This window comes from Coregonus clupeaformis, unplaced genomic scaffold, assembly GCF_020615455.1.
Source record: "Coregonus clupeaformis isolate EN_2021a unplaced genomic scaffold, ASM2061545v1 scaf0184, whole genome shotgun sequence".
NCBI lineage: Eukaryota > Metazoa > Chordata > Actinopteri > Salmoniformes > Salmonidae > Coregonus > Coregonus clupeaformis.
The window spans coordinates 549,282-570,000 of NW_025533639.1; the positions used below are offsets into that span (position 1 = coordinate 549,282).

Sequence of the window (20,719 nt, forward strand, 5' to 3'; positions counted from 1 at the left end):
TACTATTGTAGCTTTCAGTTCTTACATTATTAAAAAAATGAAACGTTCTCTTGTCTCTTGGTGGCGTCACGCAAACAATACTCTGAAACCGGAAGAGAGGAAACCACACCGTTATCTGTGGATGTTTACAACGAAAGCAAAAATGAATCCTCCAATTATCAACTCGGTGACAACTTCTACTAAAAGTAAGTTAATGAAAAGGTGCTGTATGTTTTAACGTTTTACAAATAGCTAACGTTACATGCATCTCTCATTCATAACGTGCTGTGAAGCTAGCCAAAGTCAGGAAAGAGCTAGCTAGCTAGACATCCTGGCAATGCTTCGATTTCACTTTGTTATCGAAGATGCGCATGTTTTATAGCCTTGATATGCCCGTTTTTGTTATTAGTTAGCAAACTGAAACTACTCTTGCTTAGTAGCTAACTAGCTAGGTACTTTAAAAGAATTGTCAACAGTCACGGTACTGTTGCCAAACATTCTAGCTAACATTTGAGAGATTTTAGCTTGTTATTTAAAGGGACTTCATAACTAAGGGACTCTAGCACCGTCAGCAGTCTGCATGCTTCACACTTTTGCAGCCAGGAATTAAGACACACCTGTTTTCCTGTAATTCAGTGTAATTTGCTTCGACGCAACACGTCCAGTAATATCAGCTAGTACCACTGTATCAGGGGAGGCTGGTGGGATGAGCTATAGGAGGACGGGCTTATTGTAATGGCTGGAATGGAATTAATGGAACGGAGTCAAACATGTAGTTTCCCACCAGCCTCTGCACTGTATAAACCTAGCTCCTGTACATGTTGATAAGGTGTTGCCACAGTCAGCCATCGTGTTTGAACATTACTATAACTGTAACTGTACTATACTCTTTCCTGCAGGAAAGCGAGAGGCCGAGCGCTCCGTCAACTGGACGGTGGAAGAGACCCAGGTGTTGCTGTGTGCCTGGAGTGACGAGCGCGTGCAGAAGAGCCTGGCAGAGAATGTCCGTAACCGCCATGTCTTCAAACACCTCTCAGCCCGCATGTGTGACTTGGGCTTCTCACGCAGCCCTCATCAGTGCCGGCTCCGCGTCAAGACCCTCAAGGCCAACTACGTAAGAGCCAAGCTGCTGATGAGCGAGGACGACTCCCAGCCCTGCAGTTTCAGGTACTACGCTGAGATGGATGCTGTGCTGGGGAGAAACCGCGCTGTGGAGGGGACTGGAGGAGGGCGCCATTTTGGATCTCCTGAAGGCATAGGAGGATTAGGAGGGTACCATTTTGGGTCTGAATTGATCGTAGGAACAGGGCGCTATTTTGGATCTGAAGGGATTGGAGGACTAGGAGGAGGACGCCATTTTGGATCTTCTGAGGGGACAGCAGGACGACAATCCCGGTATCTGGTGTCTGAGATGAAGGTGGAGGAGGAGGACAGAGAGGCAGAGGACACAGACGACTACGAGTTCAACGGCGTAGGAATCACCACTCGGTCACTGGCTGGCCCGGGTGGAAGACGCCATGATGCTTTTCTAGAGCACAGCAACGACTGTCATGAACCTGTTGGTATGTATTCTACTGTCTGTCTGTCACACTTTCTGCTATCAGTGCCACTATCATTATCATTTAAAGGTAGACTCAGCGAGATGATGTTGAAATTGGGTCGTTACAGCTCAAAAACAACAAGAAAGAGGATTTTGAACACACACCATCTCACATTGTTCTGAAATTGTTTATGTTGGTAGAAACAGATAAGATTAGCGTTCCTGAAATATTATTTTGTTGAAATATAATTTAATCGCTGAGAAATTAACCTAATTGATTGCATCCAAATTGGCGTTTTTTAAATTTATTTATAGGATTCATATAATATTAAATAAATATAGTACCTAACATCCGATTTGGACCAACCTTTTTTTTAAACAATGAGTTAGTCATGAGGAATCCAAAGAAATGGTCAAAAGCCACCCACGAACCCCCACACCCCATGCCAATCCCACCCCAACAACAAGGATATAGTATCAGTTCTTTGTGTCTGACAAGTAGTATGGAGCGGTGGCTTGTTTCTTCATCCTACGTAATGGAATCAGTTCTTTGTGTCTGGCTGTCCCTTAGTGGTAGAGCGTGCTCATCCCCTGGACTAAACTGTCCCTTAGTGGTAGAGCGTGCTCATCCCCTGGACTAAACTGTCCCTTAGTGGTAGAGCGTGCTCATCCCCTGGAGTAAACTGTCCCTTAGTGGTAGAGCGTACTCATCCCCTGGACTAAACTGTCCCTTAGTGGTAGAGCGTGCTCATCCCCTGGACTAAACTGCCCCTTAGTGGTAGAGCGTGCTCATCCCCTGGACTAAACTGTCCCTTAGTGGTAGAGCGTGCTCATCCCCTGGACTAAACTGTCCCTTAGTGGTAGAGCGTGCTCATCCCCTGGACTAAACTGTCCCTTAGTGGTAGAGCGTGCTCATCCCCTGGACTAAACTGTCCCTTAGTGGTAGAGCGTGCTCATCCCCTGGACTAAACTGTCCCTTAGTGGTAGAGCGTGCTCATCCCCCTGGACTAAACTGTCCCTTAGTGGTAGAGCGTGCTCATCCCCTGGACTAAACTGTCCCTTAGTGGTAGAGCGTGCTCATCCCCTGGACTAAACTGTCCCTTAGTGGTAGAGCGTGCTCATCCCCTGGACTAAACTGTCCCTTAGTGGTAGAGCGTGCTCATCCCCTGGACTAAACTGTCCCTTAGTGGTAGAGCGTGCTCATCCCCTGGACTAAACTGTCCCTTAGTGGTAGAGCGTGCTCATCCCCTGGACTAAACTGTCCCTTAGTGGTAGAGCGTGCTCATCCCCTGGACTAAACTGTCCCTTAGTGGTAGAGCGTGCTCATCCCCTGGACTAAACTGTCCCTTAGTGGTAGAGCGTGCTCATCCCCTGGACTAAACTGTCCCTTAGTGGTAGAGCGTGCTCATCCCCTGGACTAAACTGTCCCTTAGTGGTAGAGCGTGCTCATCCCCTGGACTAAACTGTCCCTTAGTGGTAGAGCTTGCTCATCCCCTGGACTAAACTGTCCCTTAGTGGTAGAGCGTGCTCATCCCCTGGACTAAACTGTCCCTTAGTTGTAGAGCGTGCTCATCCCCTGGACTAAACTGTCCCTTAGTGGTAGAGCGTGCTCATCCCCTGGACTAAACTGTCCCTTAGTGGTAGAGCGTGCTCATCCCCTGGACTAAACTGTCCCTTAGTGGTAGAGCGTGCTCATCCCCTGGACTAAACTGTCCCTTAGTGGTAGAGCGTGCTCATCCCCTGGACTAAACTGTCCCATAGTGGTAGAGCGTGCTCATCCCCTGGACTAAACTGTCCCTTAGTGGTAGAGCGTGCTCATCCCCTGGACTAAACTGTCCCTTAGTGGTAGAGCGTGCTCATCCCCTGGACTAAACTGTCCCTTAGTGGTAGAGCGTGCTCATCCCCTGGACTAAACTGTCCCTTAGTGGTAGAGCGTGCTCATCCCCTGGACTAAACTGTCCCTTAGTGGTAGAGCGTGCTCATCCCCTGGACTAAACTGTCCCTTAGTGGTAGAGCGTGCTCATCCCCTGGACTAAACTGTCCCTTAGTGGTAGAGCGTGCTCATCCCCTGGACTAAACTGTCCCTTAGTGGTAGAGCGTGCTCATCCCCTGGACTAAACTGTCCCTTAGTGGTAGAGCGTGCTCATCCCCTGGACTAAACTGTCCCTTAGTGGTAGAGCGTGCTCATCCCCTGGACTAAACTGTCCCTTAGTGGTAGAGCGTGCTCATCCCCTGGACTAAACTGTCCCTTAGTGGTAGAGCGTGCTCATCCCCTGGACTAAACTGTCCCTTAGTGGTAGAGCGTGCTCATCCCCTGGACTAAACTGTCCCTTAGTGGTAGAGCGTGCTCATCCCCTGGACTAAACTGTCCCTTAGTTGTAGAGCGTGCTCATCCCCTGGACTAAACTGTCCCTTAGTGGTAGAGCGTGCTCATCCCCTGGACTAAACTGTCCCTTAGTGGTAGTGCGTGCTCATCCCCTGGACTAAACTGTCCCTTAGTGGTAGAGCGTGCTCATCCCCTGGACTAAACTGTCCCTTAGTGGTAGAGCGTGCTCATCCCTTGGAACGTTGTGTGCTGAAGTTTGTATGGTTCTCAAAAGTTTCCTAATAACGAACAATTCCTTATTCTTCTAATTGCTTGGCCTGGCTATAGCAATAAGTAAGATGGCTAATGCGACCGAAACGACGAAGGCTAACAAGCTGGGTTTGGGTTCGCGACCATGCCCCAATTAATTAAAAGATAATCACTTTGGTTGTCTTGTATGTCTCGGCTCGGTGCATGCTCGGGCTGCCTTCGCTCAAATCAGTTTGTGTTTGAGACTAGGGGATGGCTGGCACTGTTCCCCTGCTAGTCCGCAGCGCAGGTTCTCTTGACAATCGTGTAGCATTCTTTAGGGGGCTTGGTGTTTCCGATAGTGACATCATTGCTGTGATGACAGTGCCCCCACGTTTTGTTACGCCAAACGGGGTACTACGTCAGCCATTGCCTGGGGCAGTGTACACCCATAAGGGGGCAGTGTACACCGAGTGAAGCTCATTGTGAGTTCTCCCAGGTGGCACTGCCAATCAGTGGACGTCACTGATTGCTGTAGCCCTTGTACCCAGAGTTGGCCGGGCTTTAGGAAAATCTTGGCACATAAACACAGTTTTTTTCATCCTCAAAGTTCTGCATTGTTCGCGGGTGTCAAAGTGTTGTGTCTCCCGCATGTGAGTTTGAGGAAAAGTGTCCCTTCTCCATGTATAGACACACGATTGTCCAGAGTGGTGGAAATGGAAGAAGAACCAATCTCTCCCAGTCCACAAGGTGGCGTCCCACCCCTTCAGCTGACACTTCATTGGAGGCTCGCTGTCTGCTCGGACCAGTGGCGTGCATGCGCAGTGTCGCCCTGGATCATGCGAACAGTGACGACAATTCGTTGTGCATCCCCAACGCTTCTGCAGTGTCATCGTGTCGACTGTTCCGGAGGACTCAGCGTCCTTTTTGAGGGAGGAAATATCCTCCCGTCTCCAGAAACAGGCAATCTGAGTAGTTCCTTTGTCGAAGAGCCAGGACGGCTGGTACAGCCGGTATTTCCTGGTTCCCGGAAAGGGACAGGTCTTTGCGTCCCATTCTAGACCTACGTGCTCTCGGCAACAACGCAGAAAGAAAGAAAATAGAGAGATAATAGAAAAGTAAAACACGTAATAATAAATACACAACGAGTAACGATAACTTGGCTTCCAGTACCGAGTCGATGTGCAGGGGTACGACGTAATTGAGGTAAATATGTACAGGAATAGATGACAGATAAAAAGTAGTAGCAGCAGCGTATATGTGATGAGTCATAAAAGCCTGTCAGGAAGTCCAGGATCCAGTTGCGGAAGGAGGTTAGCTTAGTGATGAGCTTGGAGGGCACTATGGTGTTGAACGCTGAGCTGTAGTCAATGAGCAGCATTCTCACATACGTGTTCCCTCTTGTCCAGGTGGGAAATGGCAGTGTGGAGTGCAATAGAGATCTGTTGAGGCGGTATACGAATTGGAGTGGGTCCAGGGTGTCTGGGATGATGGCGTTTCAAAGCAGATGTGAGTGCTACGGGGCGATAGTCATTTAGACAGGTTACCTTGCCGTTTTTGGGCACAGGGACTATTGTGGTCTGCTTGAAACATGTTGGTATTACAGACTGTGTTAGGGAGAGGTTGAAAATGTCAGTGAAGACGCTTGCCAGCTGGTCAGCATATGCTCTGAGTACGTGTCCTGGTAATCTGTCGGGCCCTGCGGCCTTGTGAATGTTAACTTGTTTAAAGGTCTTACTCACATCAGCAACGGAAAGCGTGATCACACAGTTGTCCGGAACAGCTGGTGCTGTCATGCATGGTTCAGTGTTGCTTGCCTCGAAGCGAGCATTGAAGGCATTCAGCTCTTCTGGTAGGCTCGCGTCACTGGGCAGCTCGCGGCTGGGTTTGCCTTTTGTAATCCATTATATTTTGTAAGCCCTGCAACATCCGAAGAGCGTCAGAGCCGGTGTAGTAGGATTCGTGTCACTCTCCTTAAAAACTGCATCTCTAGCCTTTAGCTCAGTTCGGATGTTGCCTGTAATCCATGGCTTCTGATTGAGATATGTACGTACGGACACTGTGGGGACAAAGTCGTTGATGCACTTATTCATGAAGCCAGTGACTGATGTGGTAAACTCCTCAACTACAGAAACGATTTCAGAACAATCTGAGATGGTGGGTGTCATGGCTGAAATTACATGGAACGACACAAGCACAAGGAACTGTAAACACATAGTGGGTCAATTTCTGCAACAACTAACAACTTGGAAGTTCTGCTGTTTTGGACCCGTGGCTACGTTTTAGCAGCCGTGCTCATATACTCTGTGTGACTTAGTGAGAGCAAAGTTTTGCATCACATGCATTCCAATATCTGCAGTGCTGTTAATTGCAATGTCATCTCGCTCCGTCTACCTTTTTTTAAATGATCATTTCTAACAAATCAGATTGGCTTTCACTGAGTTCCGTGCTCCCTAGGCAATTAACTCTACATCAGATTGGCTTTCACTGAGTTCCGTGCTCCCTAGGCAATTAACTCTACATCAGATTGGCTTTCACTGAGTTCCGTGCTCCCTAGGCAATTAACTCTACATCAGATTGGCTTTCACTGAGTTCCGTGCTCCCTAGGCAATTAACTCTACATCAGATTGGCTTTCACTGAGTTCCGGGCTCCCTAGGCAATTAACTCTACATCAGATTGGCTTTCACTGAGTTCCGTGCTCCCTAGGCAATTAACTCTACATCAGATTGGCTTTCACTGAGTTCCGTGCTCCCTAGGCAATTAACTCTACATCAGATTGGCTTTCACTGAGTTCCGGGCTCCCTAGGCAATTAACTCTACATCAGATTGGCTTTCACTGAGTTCCGTGCTCCCTAGGCAATTAACTCTACATCAGATTGGCTTTCACTGAGTTCCGTGCTCCCTAGGCAATTAACTCTACATCAGATTGGCTTTCACTGAGTTCCGTGATCCCTAGGCAATTAACTCTACATCAGATTGGCTTTCACTGAGTTCCGGGCTCCCTAGGCAATTAACTCTACATCAGATTGGCTTTCACTGAGTTCCGTGCTCCCTAGGCAATTAACTCTACATCAGATTGGCTTTCACTGAGTTCCGTGCTCCCTAGGCAATTAACTCTACATCAGATTGGCTTTCACTGAGTTCCGTGCTCCCTAGGCAATTAACTCTACATCAGATTGGCTGAAGCACAATGTACCAAGGTTATTATAGTTTAACGATTTAATTCGTTTTTTTTTTCTGTTTTTTTATTTTTTTATTTTAAATTCAGTTTAGTTTCAGTTTGTTTTCAGAGTTAATTTACTAGTTTCTATTTAGTTTCAGTTTGATAAAAAAAAAACATTTTATATTTCATTGTTATATTTTTTTAGCTTTAGAAAGTAGACTATATTGGCAGCCATGTATGTGTTGTAGGCTTTGAGGAGTTGTTTTGGGATGTCACTCTGTATCTGTGTCAAGGGACTTTTTTATTACAAAATAAATGCATTGTTGGTTAAGGGCTGTAAGTAAGCATTTCACTGTAATGTGCATGTGGCCAATACAATTTGATTTGATTTGCTTTGCTGGCTAGCGGAGTAGAACACTTGATAAAGAAAAGGAGTGCCTCACACTCTAGGAGCTCAGATGCAATATTTTAGTAACCAACATTTCGACAGACAAGCTTGTACCCTGATGAAGATGAAGACAGCTCGTCTGTCCAAACGTTGGTTTTACAGTTATTGCATCTGAGCTCCTAGAGTGTGAGGCTCTCCTTTTCTTTATCAAGGGACAGTGTGGGCGTGTGGGCGGCTAGGAGCCAGTTATGTGTTGTAGGACTATAGTTTGTTTTTTGGGATGTCACTTCTTGCCACTGGGGGGGGGGGGGTAGTAATACATAAGGTGATGGGCCAGGACCATAGACTTGGATAGACAACATCTCTGTATCTGTGTCATGATGGCATCAGTGAGAGCATGGGGTAGCACCATTGAGGTCATCTCCATCTTGAAATAGTAAATGTTCTTCTTCTCAAGTACAGTGTATTGGCTGCTCCCTCCTGATGACCCGGCTGTCACGACTCCAACCGGGTCATCAGGTCATGCCAACCGGTTCATCAGAAGGGATTAGCCAATGAAGTTGACTAAATCAAAATGGCGAAAGTCATCAATGGCGCTGCCCATGCTAACACTAGAGGACTCCATACAACTCCTGGGCCAGGACACAGGTTGGGTTACATTTAAATTATCAATCAATCCTAATGTGACTTGGATTTAAAGGATAAGCGCCTAGACTGGTGCAATAAATATGGTGGAAGGAAACTCTCTTGCCCAAGTTTACACCAATCCAGTGCTTATTTAGCTTTAGTAGTAGATGTAAGACGAATCAAGTACCTTTATCTGACAGAAAGAGAGAGGAAAAAAACAATTAAATGAAGTCATGGCACATTTGACATGTTATGTAATATTAATATCACTCTGCCATTTTCCTGGTTGCAAAAATTATAAAAGTTTGCCTCATTGCACAACAATTCTAAAGGCAATCACATGTACAAATAAAATAAATAAAAACAATGGCCACGACTAAAAATAGCTATTTTTATTTCTCAACTAGTAATTGAAGCGCTTCCCATTCGCCATTGAAGTGTATAGGCAACTAGGAAGGCTTCAGCGCGTCACACGCCACTTTGCAATGACCTGGAGGCAGTATGCATTTTGAAAACATGCTTAATTGTTTGAAACCTGAACATTTTACTACATATTATGAGGCAGGGCTTCAAAGGAGCCAAAATCCAACCGAACGTGCAGGCAATTACTTTATACAGACGTCCTTATGCCATTTTTCTTATACAGACGTCCACATGCCATTGGAACCAGTAGCCTTTTTCTCTCATGTTCTATTGGTTTTCAAATCAACCGTCTTCCTGCGGTCCAGCTGCTCCACAGATGTACTCTCTGATTTGCTGAAGTACAAAAGACTCTGCTTCCCTCATAGGCTGAGCGATATATTTAATTAATTCAAATTGTGTTTTTTGTGCAATATTCCAAACGCCTGTATCGCAAGAATCAAGTTATTTTTTTTCGATTTTCGTAGCGTTTGTGTTCGCTTGTTCTCATGTTGTCTTTTTTGGTCTCGTCTCCTTCGCTCCTTCCCATTTACACCAGAGATCCGTGTGTAATGAGGAGATGCTCACATCTCCACCCTAACAATGAGAGCCGTTGTCCCAAAGGCGTGAAGGCAGGCCATAGAAACACATTGGGCTTATTTTGGACAAATCTTGGCGAGAGTGAAACCTTTCGCTTCGCCTCTTCATCTCTTCCCCCCCTTGCCACTCACAACAACAAAGATGAGAGATCACTTCCTCCTCTCTGACAAGCGGTTTCAACTCGCTATTTGCATTTTGGTCCAACAGAATCGGTCATATGGACACAAACACATTGAGCCATTATTTTACTGTAATAGAGGAGAAGTTAACCTTTCTAACCTTTTTTATGTCTCAACTCAAATTGCGCACAGAGCAGACACTACTAAAGCGGGAGTATCAATGAACATTAATTCTGGAATATTTGTCGCGCTGCATTATAATACCACGTACCGCTAGCAGCATTTTAGCCAAAGATTATGCATGGTTTTAACTAAAAAGGCATTTTCATAGACTTAAAAGCCAGATCAGTGATTATTGCAAAAAAGTAGGTAAAACTATTTCGATAGAATAATATAATTATTAGGTGGTCTAATATAATTTTATATAATTATTAAATTATTGCTGACTGTTTGAAATGTAGTGTATTTGACCTTTTTAATTGTACAACAAAACTTAGATATAAATAAATAAATGTTGGCCATAAGTTTAAAAAAACATCTAGATGTGAGGCCATATCGCACAGCCATATTCCCTCATCAGTGGCTCCATCTCTGTTGAGCAACGTGCCAGAGACAGGCAAGCTGCTGCCGGGGTTGGATCGAAGTTGGCTGCCCGACGATTCAGTATGCATGTCAAGCGCTCACGCAGTGACTTCAGGAGGACACGTGGCAACTGTTTTGCAACCCGTAGTTGAATGCCTCAAGATTGGCACCACATCAGACACACGACCGGCTGTCAGTTTTAAAGTAAACAACTTCCCAATCTGCTCTAGCTTGGCCCAGTCACGCCCCGCGCACGTCCTCAGATGTCTTCCCTGTTAGCTAGTGATGGTGATGCACAAGCTAGGACTATTTGAAACATCGCCATCTACTGGCAACATTTTACCCGCCAGATTCAGAAGCTCGAAAACCTCGTTATAAAAATAGCTTGGAAACCCCATTTCATTTTTTGCCCAAAGTTTAGAATAAAAAAAAAAAAAAACTAAATCTAAACATAATTTATAATGTTTCTATTTTATTTTTGCATTCAAAAATAGTAGTTTCAGAATAGTTTGTTTTTCAAGTGTTTTTTTTATTGTATTTTTTATTTTACTAAATTGTTTTTCCAATTTTTGTTTTTATTTTCGTTTCAGTTTTCGTTTACTATATTAACCTTGCAATGTACTCTACTTTATCAACAGTTTACTCCATTTTCATGCAAATCAAGTTGCCCAGTGTTGGAACAATAAAGCTTTAATTTAATCTGAAATTCTGATTTTTTGTTTTGTTGTGAATCTATTTAATCTCTTGCCTTGCAGTTCATCCATTGGAGGATGACCGCAGCTCCAGGTCAACACCCCCACCACCCCAGCCTGCTTCCCCTTTCTCTCCACCCCCAGACCATAGCCCCAACCTGGGCAGTGCTACCGCCATCCCCTCCACCCAGTCCCTGGAGCCTGTGTTGAAGCACCTGGCAGACTGCTTCCAGAGGCTGGTCTCAGAGTCCCGGGAGTTGATGGTGCAGCTGGAAGGCCAGAGGCAGGAGCAGGTCAGAGACATACAGACATCGAAACTATGAAAATAACACACATGGAATCGTGTAGTAACCAAAAAAAGTGTTAAACAAATCGAAAATATATTTTATATTTGAGATTCTTCAAAGTAGCCAGCCTTTGCCTTGATGACAGCTTTGCACACTCTTGGCATTCTCTCAACCAGCTTCACCTGGAATGCTTTTCCAACAGTCTTGAAGGTGTTCCCACATATGCTGAGCACTTGTTGGCTGCTTTTCCTTCACTCTGCCGTCCGACTCATCCCAAACCATCTCAATTAGGTTGAGGTCGGGGGGATTTTGGAGGCTAGGTCATCTGATGCAGCACTCCATCACTCTCCTTCTTGGTCAAATAGCCCTTACACAGCCTGGAGGTGTGTTGGGTCATTGTCCTGTTGAAAAACAAATGATTGTCCCACTAAGCCCAAACCAGATGGGATGGCGTATCGCTGCAGAATGCTGTGGTCGCCATGCTGGTTAAGTGTGCCTTGAATTCTAAATAAATCACAGTCAGTGTCACCAGCAAAGCACCCCTACACCATAACACCTCCTCCTCCATGCTTCACGGTGTGAACCACACATGCGGAGATCATCCGTTCACCTACTCTGCGTCTCACAAAGACACGGCAGTTGGAACCAGAAATCTCAAATTTGGACTCATCAGACCAAAGGACACATTTCCACCGGTCTAATGTCCATTGCTCGTGTTTCGTGGCCCAAGCAGGTCTCTTCTTCTTATTGGTGTCCTTTAGTAGTGGTTACTTTGCAGCAATTTTACTATGAAGGCCTGATTCACACAGTCTCCTCTGAACAGTTGATGTTGAGATGTGTCTGTTACTTGAACTCTGTGATGCATTTATTTTGGCACACATACAGTTCTGCTAACTTTTACATTGTTAGCACCGTTGAGCTGGACGATATGGACTAAAGTCATATTGCGATAAATGTAACTATTTTGCTCATTAACAGAGAATTTGCTGACATCTTTGTAGCCTATAGACTTTATTATTCAAATGAAGGGGAACTCAAACACTTAGCCAGATTGCTCTAAATATGAATATGTTGCCATGTAGGCTAATCGATTAATCTATCAGTAAATGTCCTACAAAAACTTTCCAGCGGAGACTTGATGTAGGCGTAGTCACTCAAATGGCTCCGCGCATCAAAACCATCCTAACTAAAACCTACTCTGGATTGAAAGTGGTACCATTAACTCAATATTAAGAAATACATTATATTTTACACATTTTAGTCATTTAGCAGACGCTCTTATCCAGAGCGACTTAGTGAGTGCATACATACATTTTTTTCATACTGGGAATCAAACCCACAACCCTGGCGTTGCAAACGCCATGCTCTACCAACTGAGCTACATCCCTGCAGGCCATTCCCTCCCCTACCCTGGACGACGCTGGGCCAATTGTGCGCCGCCCCATGGGTCTCCCGTTTGCGGCCGGCTACGACAGAGCCTGGATTCGAACCAGGATCTCTCGTGGCACAGACCACTGCGCCACAAAGAAAGCTGTGACTCTCCTCTCTGTAACTAGAACAACAGTAGTTCATTGAAAACTGTATTTTTTCCCGCAATAGCGTTTTGCATTTGTGCTTCTTAGAATACATCTCTACCTCCTCTGTGCGCAAAATCCTTTCATGGCAGGAATCAACATAATGCATAGGGCTGTTATTACTGTTGACCAAATCATGGTTTTAGAACAATCTACAGGAACGTTGTGTAGCAGCAAAATCACAAAATATTACAGACGTAAGCAAAATACTTCTGTAAGAGGAAGGCAATGCCGTTTTGTCTGTCATTTTCGGTTTATTGTCCCAGGTTCCATTTATCCATTCATGATGAATACTTGGATTCTAATTTGAATTTTAGACCTTCAGAAGGTTGGTCATGGGGAGCTAATGAGTACAGCATTAGTGCAGAACGGCATCTCGTACCCACACAACTCGTCGGTCCTTGTCACGGATGGGCTATTGCAGCAGACGACCACACCGGGTTCCACTCCTATCAGCTAAAAAAAACAGTGGTCAAGCGATCACCAACACTGGACAATTGAGGAGTGGGAAAAACATTGCCTGGTTCGACGAATCCCAGTTCCTGTTGCGTCATGATGATGGCAGAGTCAGGATTTGGCGTAAGCAGCGTGAATCCATGGACCCATCCTGCCTGGTGTCAACGGTACAGGCTGGTGGTGTGGTGAATGTTTTCCTGGCACATGTTAGGTCCCTTGATACCAATTGAGCAACGTTTCCATGCCCAAAGAATTCAGGCTGTTCTGGAGTTAAAGGGGGTCCGACCCGGTACTAGATGGGTGTACATAATGCTTTTGGTAGAAAACTCAGTGTCTAAACTCTCTCTCTCTCTCTCTCTCTCTGTGTCTATGTCAGGCTCGCTGGCAGCAGGACTTGCTGTCCCAGTGGCTGGAGAAGGAGGAACTGAGGCAGAGGGAGGCCGCGGACAGGGAGGACCGGAGGGAGAGGGCCCGTATGGAGCATGAAATCAGGGTACTAACGCTCCTCAGTGGCCTGGCCCAGAACCAGCAGAGACCGAAGCAGACACCACATCACAGCCACAGCTGTTGCCACCAGTGTAGCAGGGTGGAGGGGGTAGCGGCAGGTGAGATTGGGGCGTCGACCACTACCAGGCATGATGATGGAACTGAGGACAGAGACAGGACATAATCAGAGGTCTTTATAGAAGACATAATGAGTGCAGACCCGGGTCATCTTAAGTACAGCTCGGAAGTATTTGACGTACACTACGGCTGTGTGTTTTTTTTGACCCAGGTCTGGTGGGGTTGAGCACTCCATGCCTTTTCATGTTTGGAAAGGACTTGTAGGCTCTCCGAATGTATGTTTACCTCTTGCCGGAGTGTAGGGCCAACATGAAATTAATCTGCTTTGTTAATTGTTTAATTAACCGTAAAATGGTTTAAGCCTGACGTTCCAAAGGTTCAGTGGTCTCAGTGAAGCAACTTAAATTCAGCGTTATTCTCTCTCTCTTTTCACAATCTACTTTTGTCAACTTCACAAATAAAAAATGTATTGGTGTTCATATGGTTTCTCTTCATCTGGTGTAAGCGTACTCTCATCTGTTCTGTTTCACTTTTGCTGACAGTTCTGCTCCCGTGTTTCAGTCCATTTCGTTCAGTTTGTTGCCAGATGGGGTATTTTGTGTAGATTGATGAGGAAAAATATGAATTTGATCCATTTTAGAATATGGCTGTAACGTAACAAAATGTGGAAAAAGTCAAGGGGTCTAAATACTTTCCGAATGCACTGTAGTAATAACACATGGGTATTAAACAGCCTGTCATGCCATCTGCAAATCCCATAGGCAAGGACACACACAAGTGCCTAAAATGCTTCATTATGCATGTTTAGATAAAATACACTAAACTAGATTCTGCATGTGGTAAGGGTAGGTAACAACACATCTGCCACACTGATCCTCAACACTGGGGCCCCTCAGGGGTGCGTGCTCAGTCCCCTCCTGTACTCCCTGTTCACCCATGACTGCATGGCCAGGCACGACTCCAACACCATCATTAAGTTTGCCGACGACACAACAGTGGTAGGCCTAATCACCGACAATGATGAGACAGCCTATAGGGAGGAGGTCAGAGACCTGGCCGTGTGGTGCCAGGATAACAACCTCTCCCTCAACGTGACCAAGACAAAGAAGATGATTGTGGACTACAGGGAAAATTCTCATCGACGGGGCTGTAGTGGAACAGGTTGAGAGCTTAAGTTCCTTGGTGTCCACATCACCAACAAACTATCATGGTCAAACACATCAAAACAGTCGTGAAGAGGGCACGATAAAGCCTATTCCCCCCCAGGAGACTGAAAAGATTTGGCATGGGTCTTCAGATCCTCAAAAAGTTATACAGCTGCACCATCGAGAGCATCCTGACTGGTTGCATCACCACCTGGTATGGCAATTGCTCAGCCTACGACCGCAAGGCACTACAGAGGTTAGTGCGTACGGCCCATTACATCACTGGGGCCAAGCTTCCTGCCATCCAGGACCTCTATACCAGGCGCTGTCAGAGGAAGGCCCTAAAAATTGTCAAAGACTCCAGCCACCCTAGTCATAGACTGTTCTCTCTGCTACCGCACGGCAAGCGGTACCGGAGCGCCAAATCTAGGTCCAAAAGGCTTCTTAACAGCTTCTACCCCCAAGCCATAAGCCTCCTGAACAGCTAATCATGGTTACCCGGACTATTTGCATTGCCCCCCACCCCCACCCCAACTTTTTACGCTGCTGCTACTCTGTTTATTATCTGTGCATAGTCACTTTAACTGTACCCACATGTACATATTTCCTCAATTACCTCAACTAACCGGTGCCCCCACACATTGACTCTGTACCGGTACCCCCCTGTATATAGCCTCCCTAATGTTATTTTATTTTACTGCTGCTCTTTAATTATTTGCAATTTTTATTTTTTACTTATCTATTTTTTACTTTACACTTTTTTATTTTCTTAAAACTGCATTGTTGGTTAAGGGCTTGTAAGTAAGCATTTCACTGTGAGGTCTACACCTGTTGTATTTGGCGCATGTGGCAAATAACATTTGTCCCCGAAAACATTGCTTTAGACACCATTCACGACAGTTTATTATTGGATCCCTACAATGATAATGACATGCATGTGTTAAAAGATTTTCTCCTTTATTATCGCATATCATCATGCGTAAAATTGCCAAAGAGCTCCAAGTCTCCATCCAGCTATGATTGGGCGAGCTCGTTTTGAGGCGGCAGGTAGTTAAGAGTTCACTTGAGGACCAATTTGAATGGTCTAAAACGAACTAACTCTGCACACCCGGGGCACTGGGCTATGTAAAACGAAATTGCCCATTGAAACGTGAGCGATGCGGTGCTCGTTCTCGTCTCTGATTGGCTGGCCTGCGGTATAGTCAAGCCATTAGTAGGCTTTTCCGGTTTCTCCAGCTCATACAAGTCAATACGCTTGGAGTGCGGATCTCCGCGCCACAGTCTCGCTGCATATGCATGTGGATGTTTGGGTGTCTTACCAAGAACTCGGTCAAGCCTTGTGAAAACGTGAATACACGTTCTTTCTACTCTTGATTTGCAAGTGAACATGTTGAATATAAGGGCAGAGGAAACCTGCGGCTGAATATCAGTAGAAACTCACGGGTTTCATTGGAGAAAGTGCTTGCTTTATTCAAGTGGGGAAGATATATTACGGATTCTACCAGCAGTTACTTATTCGGAGGTGAGATATTTTCATTTTATTTCCTAATTTGCTGTAAATATTGGTATTTTATAAATTTGCTTTAGAGTTTAGTTTGAGAATAATTTCTACCCATATTTACTATCACGGTATGCGTAGGTGTTATGCGCGCTCTGAGAGGACGGCAGCGTGTGGAAGCTACTGTGTATGTTGCTGCCGTTGGGGAAAGTATTTTGCGTTCTGTTTTTACTGCGTCTGCCTTGTGAGTTTTTGTTGAGATTCAAGCGCTATAGGGTTTATTTGGATACATTCTCTGTGCTTTGATTTAATATATGGAATAGATTTGTAGCCTAATAAATGAACATAAAAAAAATAGTTGTCAAGCCCAGTCGTTCCCAACCTTTTTCAGGGTACCACCAACTGAATTTTCCTCTGCCCGGAGTACCCCTGAAGTACCCCCTCAGGTGCATTTTACTAGTACGCTTATGGTCTCATGAGTCTTCTCAAGTATCCCCTGTGGATAGACCAAGTACCCCCAGAGGTCCTAGTACCCCCTTGTTGGGAGCCACTGGTCAACCCATGGGACCTAGGTAGGTGTATGCTATGCTGGTATGATTTGACTAAAACACACAATGGTTACTTCTTCTAGCCACTGCAATGACTGGCTATGCAAATCAGGTTCATTTATCTTTGCTGTATTAAAGAGTGCTCACCTCACTAAAGTGCGGAATGTACTTCTTATAACGGGACGTGTTTTCTACCATGACACTGTTTAACATTACTACCTAGGTGGCTTGTTTTTATTTACCTCCACACCAGGGTCCCTTCCATGGCCTTCGCTTAGCTGCAGGGTTTAGGCAAAGATTCCATATAGATAACCACTAGATACGTTTCCCTTATCCTTGGTTCACCGGCTGAGGTCTGGGATGGGGGCTGTCTAGTTCCTAATCGCCAACTACACTTCTTAATGCTATGGGTGAGTGGCATTCTTCATGCTTTTTGATTGTTTAACTAAAGGGTGGGGGGCTGTTTATTTAGGCTCCTCCAAGTGTCCCTCTCCTGTCCCTCATCTCTCTCTTCCACTCTATCTCCCCCTCTCCCTCTTTCCCCCTCTTCCCCTCTCTCTCTTCCCCCTCTCTGTCTTTCTCTTTCAATTCAAAGGGCTTTATAATGGTGTTTGTTCTTCACTGGTTGCCCTTTTCACAAATCTTGCTGTTGTGATGGCACACTGGTATTTTGGCCTAATATTGGAGTTTATCAACATTTTATTAGTTTTCTAATTCTTTGTGTGTCTGGGTAATCTGAGGGAAATATGTCTCTAAAGGCGTCTGCATGCTTTCCAGCCTAAACAGTTCGGTAGTGTGTGTTTGCGTATATTATGATGACATTTTGTGACGTTTTTTGTTCATTTTGGACTTCGTGAGGGTGTTTTTGGCTGTTCGGTCCCTTTTGTCTGTGATTGGTCAACAGTAGGGATACTTCAATAAAATATTTGTCATTCAACGAGAGACTGGTTTTCATGCATATTTTTTCATTGAAAAACACTGCACCAAACATCTTAGTTAGATGTAAAATTGCGCGACTAAGATCTCTTTTGGCAAAAACGTCAAAATGAATGTCAGATTTCTTGAGTTGTCTTAAATTAATTCTCACTATTTTGAGGAAATGTACACTGGCTACGGCATCTCAAAATGGACAAACTACATTGCCACTTTTTTCTCTTTTAAAAAAAAAGGGAGTATGTGGGTTGGCTAGCCGAATTCAGAGCATGCTGTAGCTTGCGGACGCATTCATATGGTCATACATTTGGCAGGAGGTTAGGAAGTGCATCTCAGTTTCTACCTCATTTTGTGGGCAGTGTGCACATAGCCTGTCCTTCTCTTGAGAGCCAGGTCTGCCTATGGCGGCCTCTCAATAGCAAGGCTATGCTCACTGAGGTATTCTGCCACTGTGTACTCTCCGTCTAGGGCCAAACCCCTCTCTCCCTGCATGACTCCACCCAGGCCTGAGGCGTGGGAATGGGATATCCTGTGTAGTGTTTTACTGCCCAGGACCACTGCTGGTCTCACACCATCAGTGACCTGAAGTCCACAAAAACACTACAGTGAATACTGTTGTATTTACTGTATTGTACTGTAGTATTTACAATTTACTATAGTATAAATACTTTAGTAAAACAAATAGTAGTGTATATACAACAGTAATTACTGTAGTTTTTTGGGGACATTACTGTAGTATTTGTTTTATTATCTTTGGAGGCTTTTTCCTTCATGAAACCTGCTGGAGAAATACTAAAAGAGCCCAGTTTCTATAATCTGTAGATGGGTAGGACTGGGGGTCTGACCGGATAGTAGAGCCTCTGCTGTTTTCTATAACCTGAATGGAACTCAATATATGGCCTGTACTTGGCATGTAGGTTTCTCACTTATGGGTGGCACAAATAAAAAAATTAAAATAATGTATGCACTCACTAACTGTAAGTCGCTCTGGATAAGAGCGTCTGCTAAATGACTAAAATGTAAATATCAGGCCCATGACAAGGATTCCATCTGTCAATGTTGGCAGCAACATTTATTTATTTTTTTCTTCCAGAAGTGTTTCAGTGTGGGGAGAAATTACCCTTGTGCTCACTCAAGACGGCCACGAGACATCTTGACTCAAGTTGTCACCCAATTTTGACACCCATGTAGTCCAATCGGGTGGCTTGGGCATGTGATAATGAGTGGGGCAGAGTGTAGTGCCAACTATGGTGCCAAGGAATGACTGGGAACAGATTGGTGTTGGCGTAAACATAGGATACATGTGTTTATTTTAAGTAATGGATATTAATGTACTGCTATTTATAGCCAGGCAGTCATTGTATTTGTACATAGGAATTTGTTTTGATTTGCCTGGTTAAATAAAATGTCAACATGTAGTTATGGGTTAACTCATGAATATATATTCTGTCTATTTTGTTTATTACTTTAGTCTTTGAACGATCAATAGTGTTTTTAAACAGATGCCTACACAGCCGGTGAGGTTACCATCTAAACCATCCGTCCATAATAACCAAAACAATGTATATCTGGGAGGGGGGGGGGGCAATCTGTTTTATTTGTTCCCACTTGCTTTCCACGATCACCCAGCCAGTGGCAAGGCTAAGCCAATCCAACAGCAACGTGCTAAAGTTAGCCTTTATGTTTCAGCGGAGGAATTGACATGTGGCTTGGATAGTCTCATGATCTCCCTCTCACCGCGAGACACATGGTGCAACAGACGCACAGGCTGCTACTCTATCCATTCTGATGTAAATCACTATGGTGCTCTCAATAAAGGAGATGGTGTGTGTGTGAGGATGAGGGAGGTGTGGGGTTGTTTGTTTGTGTGTGTGTGTGTGTGAGGATGAGGGAGGTGTGGGGGGTGGTGTGTGTGTGTGTGTGTGTGTGTGTGTGTGTGTGCAGGGGGTGTAGAATGATCTGATCTATGGCTTTTGGCTACTACCCACCCATCACTCACCCTTCTCCATCCCTGGCACTCGTGCAGTGGAACGACCTAAATAACTTCCTGAATAGAGAGAAGTAGTAATGGTGTCTTTTGGATAAACGCCGAAAACAAGGTCTGTGGTAAACACAGGCTTAGGCGATCTTTATACGTTTTGTTCTATGAGATCATCTTCAGCTAACTTCACTTTTTGGGAATTTTGAAGAATGTATTTAATAATAATAATAAAAAGCACATGAAGGCTTCATAATTCATAAAGGTCACGTTAACTGACTGATATTATCTCCTAGAACAAAACCTATAAGATCTCCGAAGATGTTAACCTCAGACCTTATTTTCAGTGTTTATTCCAGAGCCCCATTAATTTTCCTCATAGGGATGGCTGAACGAACCAGAGGTAGCTCATTCCTGGGTTTTTAGGACTACACGCTGGCGAGCTCTATAGGACAGGCGGCCGTGGGTCGGCCCATTGTCAGGTGGGGGTCTGGTTGTGTCCCCGGTGCCGGTCCAATCAAAGACCCCATTGTGTGGAGCCCGGTGGCACCAGGGAGAGGGTTTTTGAGGAGACTCCAGGAGTCTGCCTGGCTGGTATATGGGATGGAGCCTCCAGAACAGCAAGAAGGTGGCACATGAGTGTGTGTTGGCATGCCTCTCTACTGCCTGGCAGTCCGGTGGTTCAGTTGGGGCTCTGTTTCTCTGTCTCTGTCTCTGTCTCTGTCTCTGTCTCTGTCTCTGTCTCTGTCTCTGTCTCTGTGTCAAGCAGGCAGTCAGGTGGTTCAGTTGGGGCTCTGCTCACACACACTCACGGGTGCATACTCAATATACACACACACACACACACACAAACACATGACTCTGTACACTCCCACAAGGGGCATAGGTTCAAGAGTGTGTAGTCAATACGATGATCATCAGTGTAAGGCTGTGTTTGTTTGGTGGGGAAAGATGAGTAGCGTCACGCTCTCACTGGCCACACGGCAACGCTGCCCTGTCAGAACAGTACTCTCTTCTCTCACTGGCCACACGGCAACGCTGCCCTGTCAGAACACTACTCTCCTCTCTCACTGGCCACACGGCAACGCTGCC

General features: G+C 45.2%; 2 protein-coding genes across 3 annotated transcripts in view; both read left to right on the plus strand.

The window, feature by feature from the left end:
- LOC121584327 (ras-GEF domain-containing family member 1B-A) overlaps positions 1-20,719 on the plus strand; it is a gene marked incomplete at its 3' end in the record, with an annotated part of 136,164 nt that overhangs the window by 94,323 nt on the left and 21,122 nt on the right. Inside the window, 1 exon segment of one of the 2 annotated variants that reach the window (XM_045214028.1) lies at positions 15,463-16,192. 2 annotated transcript variants of the gene reach the window in all.
- On the plus strand, positions 72-14,004 carry LOC121584329. The gene is made up of 4 exons (XM_041900145.2): positions 72-185; positions 879-1,541; positions 10,708-10,937; positions 13,338-14,004. The coding sequence occupies exons 1-4, from the start codon at positions 122-124 to the stop codon at positions 13,629-13,631; spliced, it is 1,251 nt and encodes a 416-aa protein (XP_041756079.1). The 5' UTR covers positions 72-121; the 3' UTR covers positions 13,632-14,004.

What these genes read in the sequence shown, in the direction of transcription:
- LOC121584329 (XM_041900145.2), top strand. Translation starts at nt 122, where the DNA reads ATGTTTACAACGAAAGCAAAAATGAATCCTCCAATTATCAACTCGGTG. An exon ending in GGTGACAACTTCTACTAAAA is followed by an intron (nt 186 to 878) that starts GTAAGTTAATGA and finishes TCTTTCCTGCAG; the next exon opens with GAAAGCGAGAGGCCGAGCGC. An exon ending in CGACTGTCATGAACCTGTTG is followed by an intron (nt 1,542 to 10,707) that starts GTATGTATTCTA and finishes CTTGCCTTGCAG; the next exon opens with TTCATCCATTGGAGGATGAC.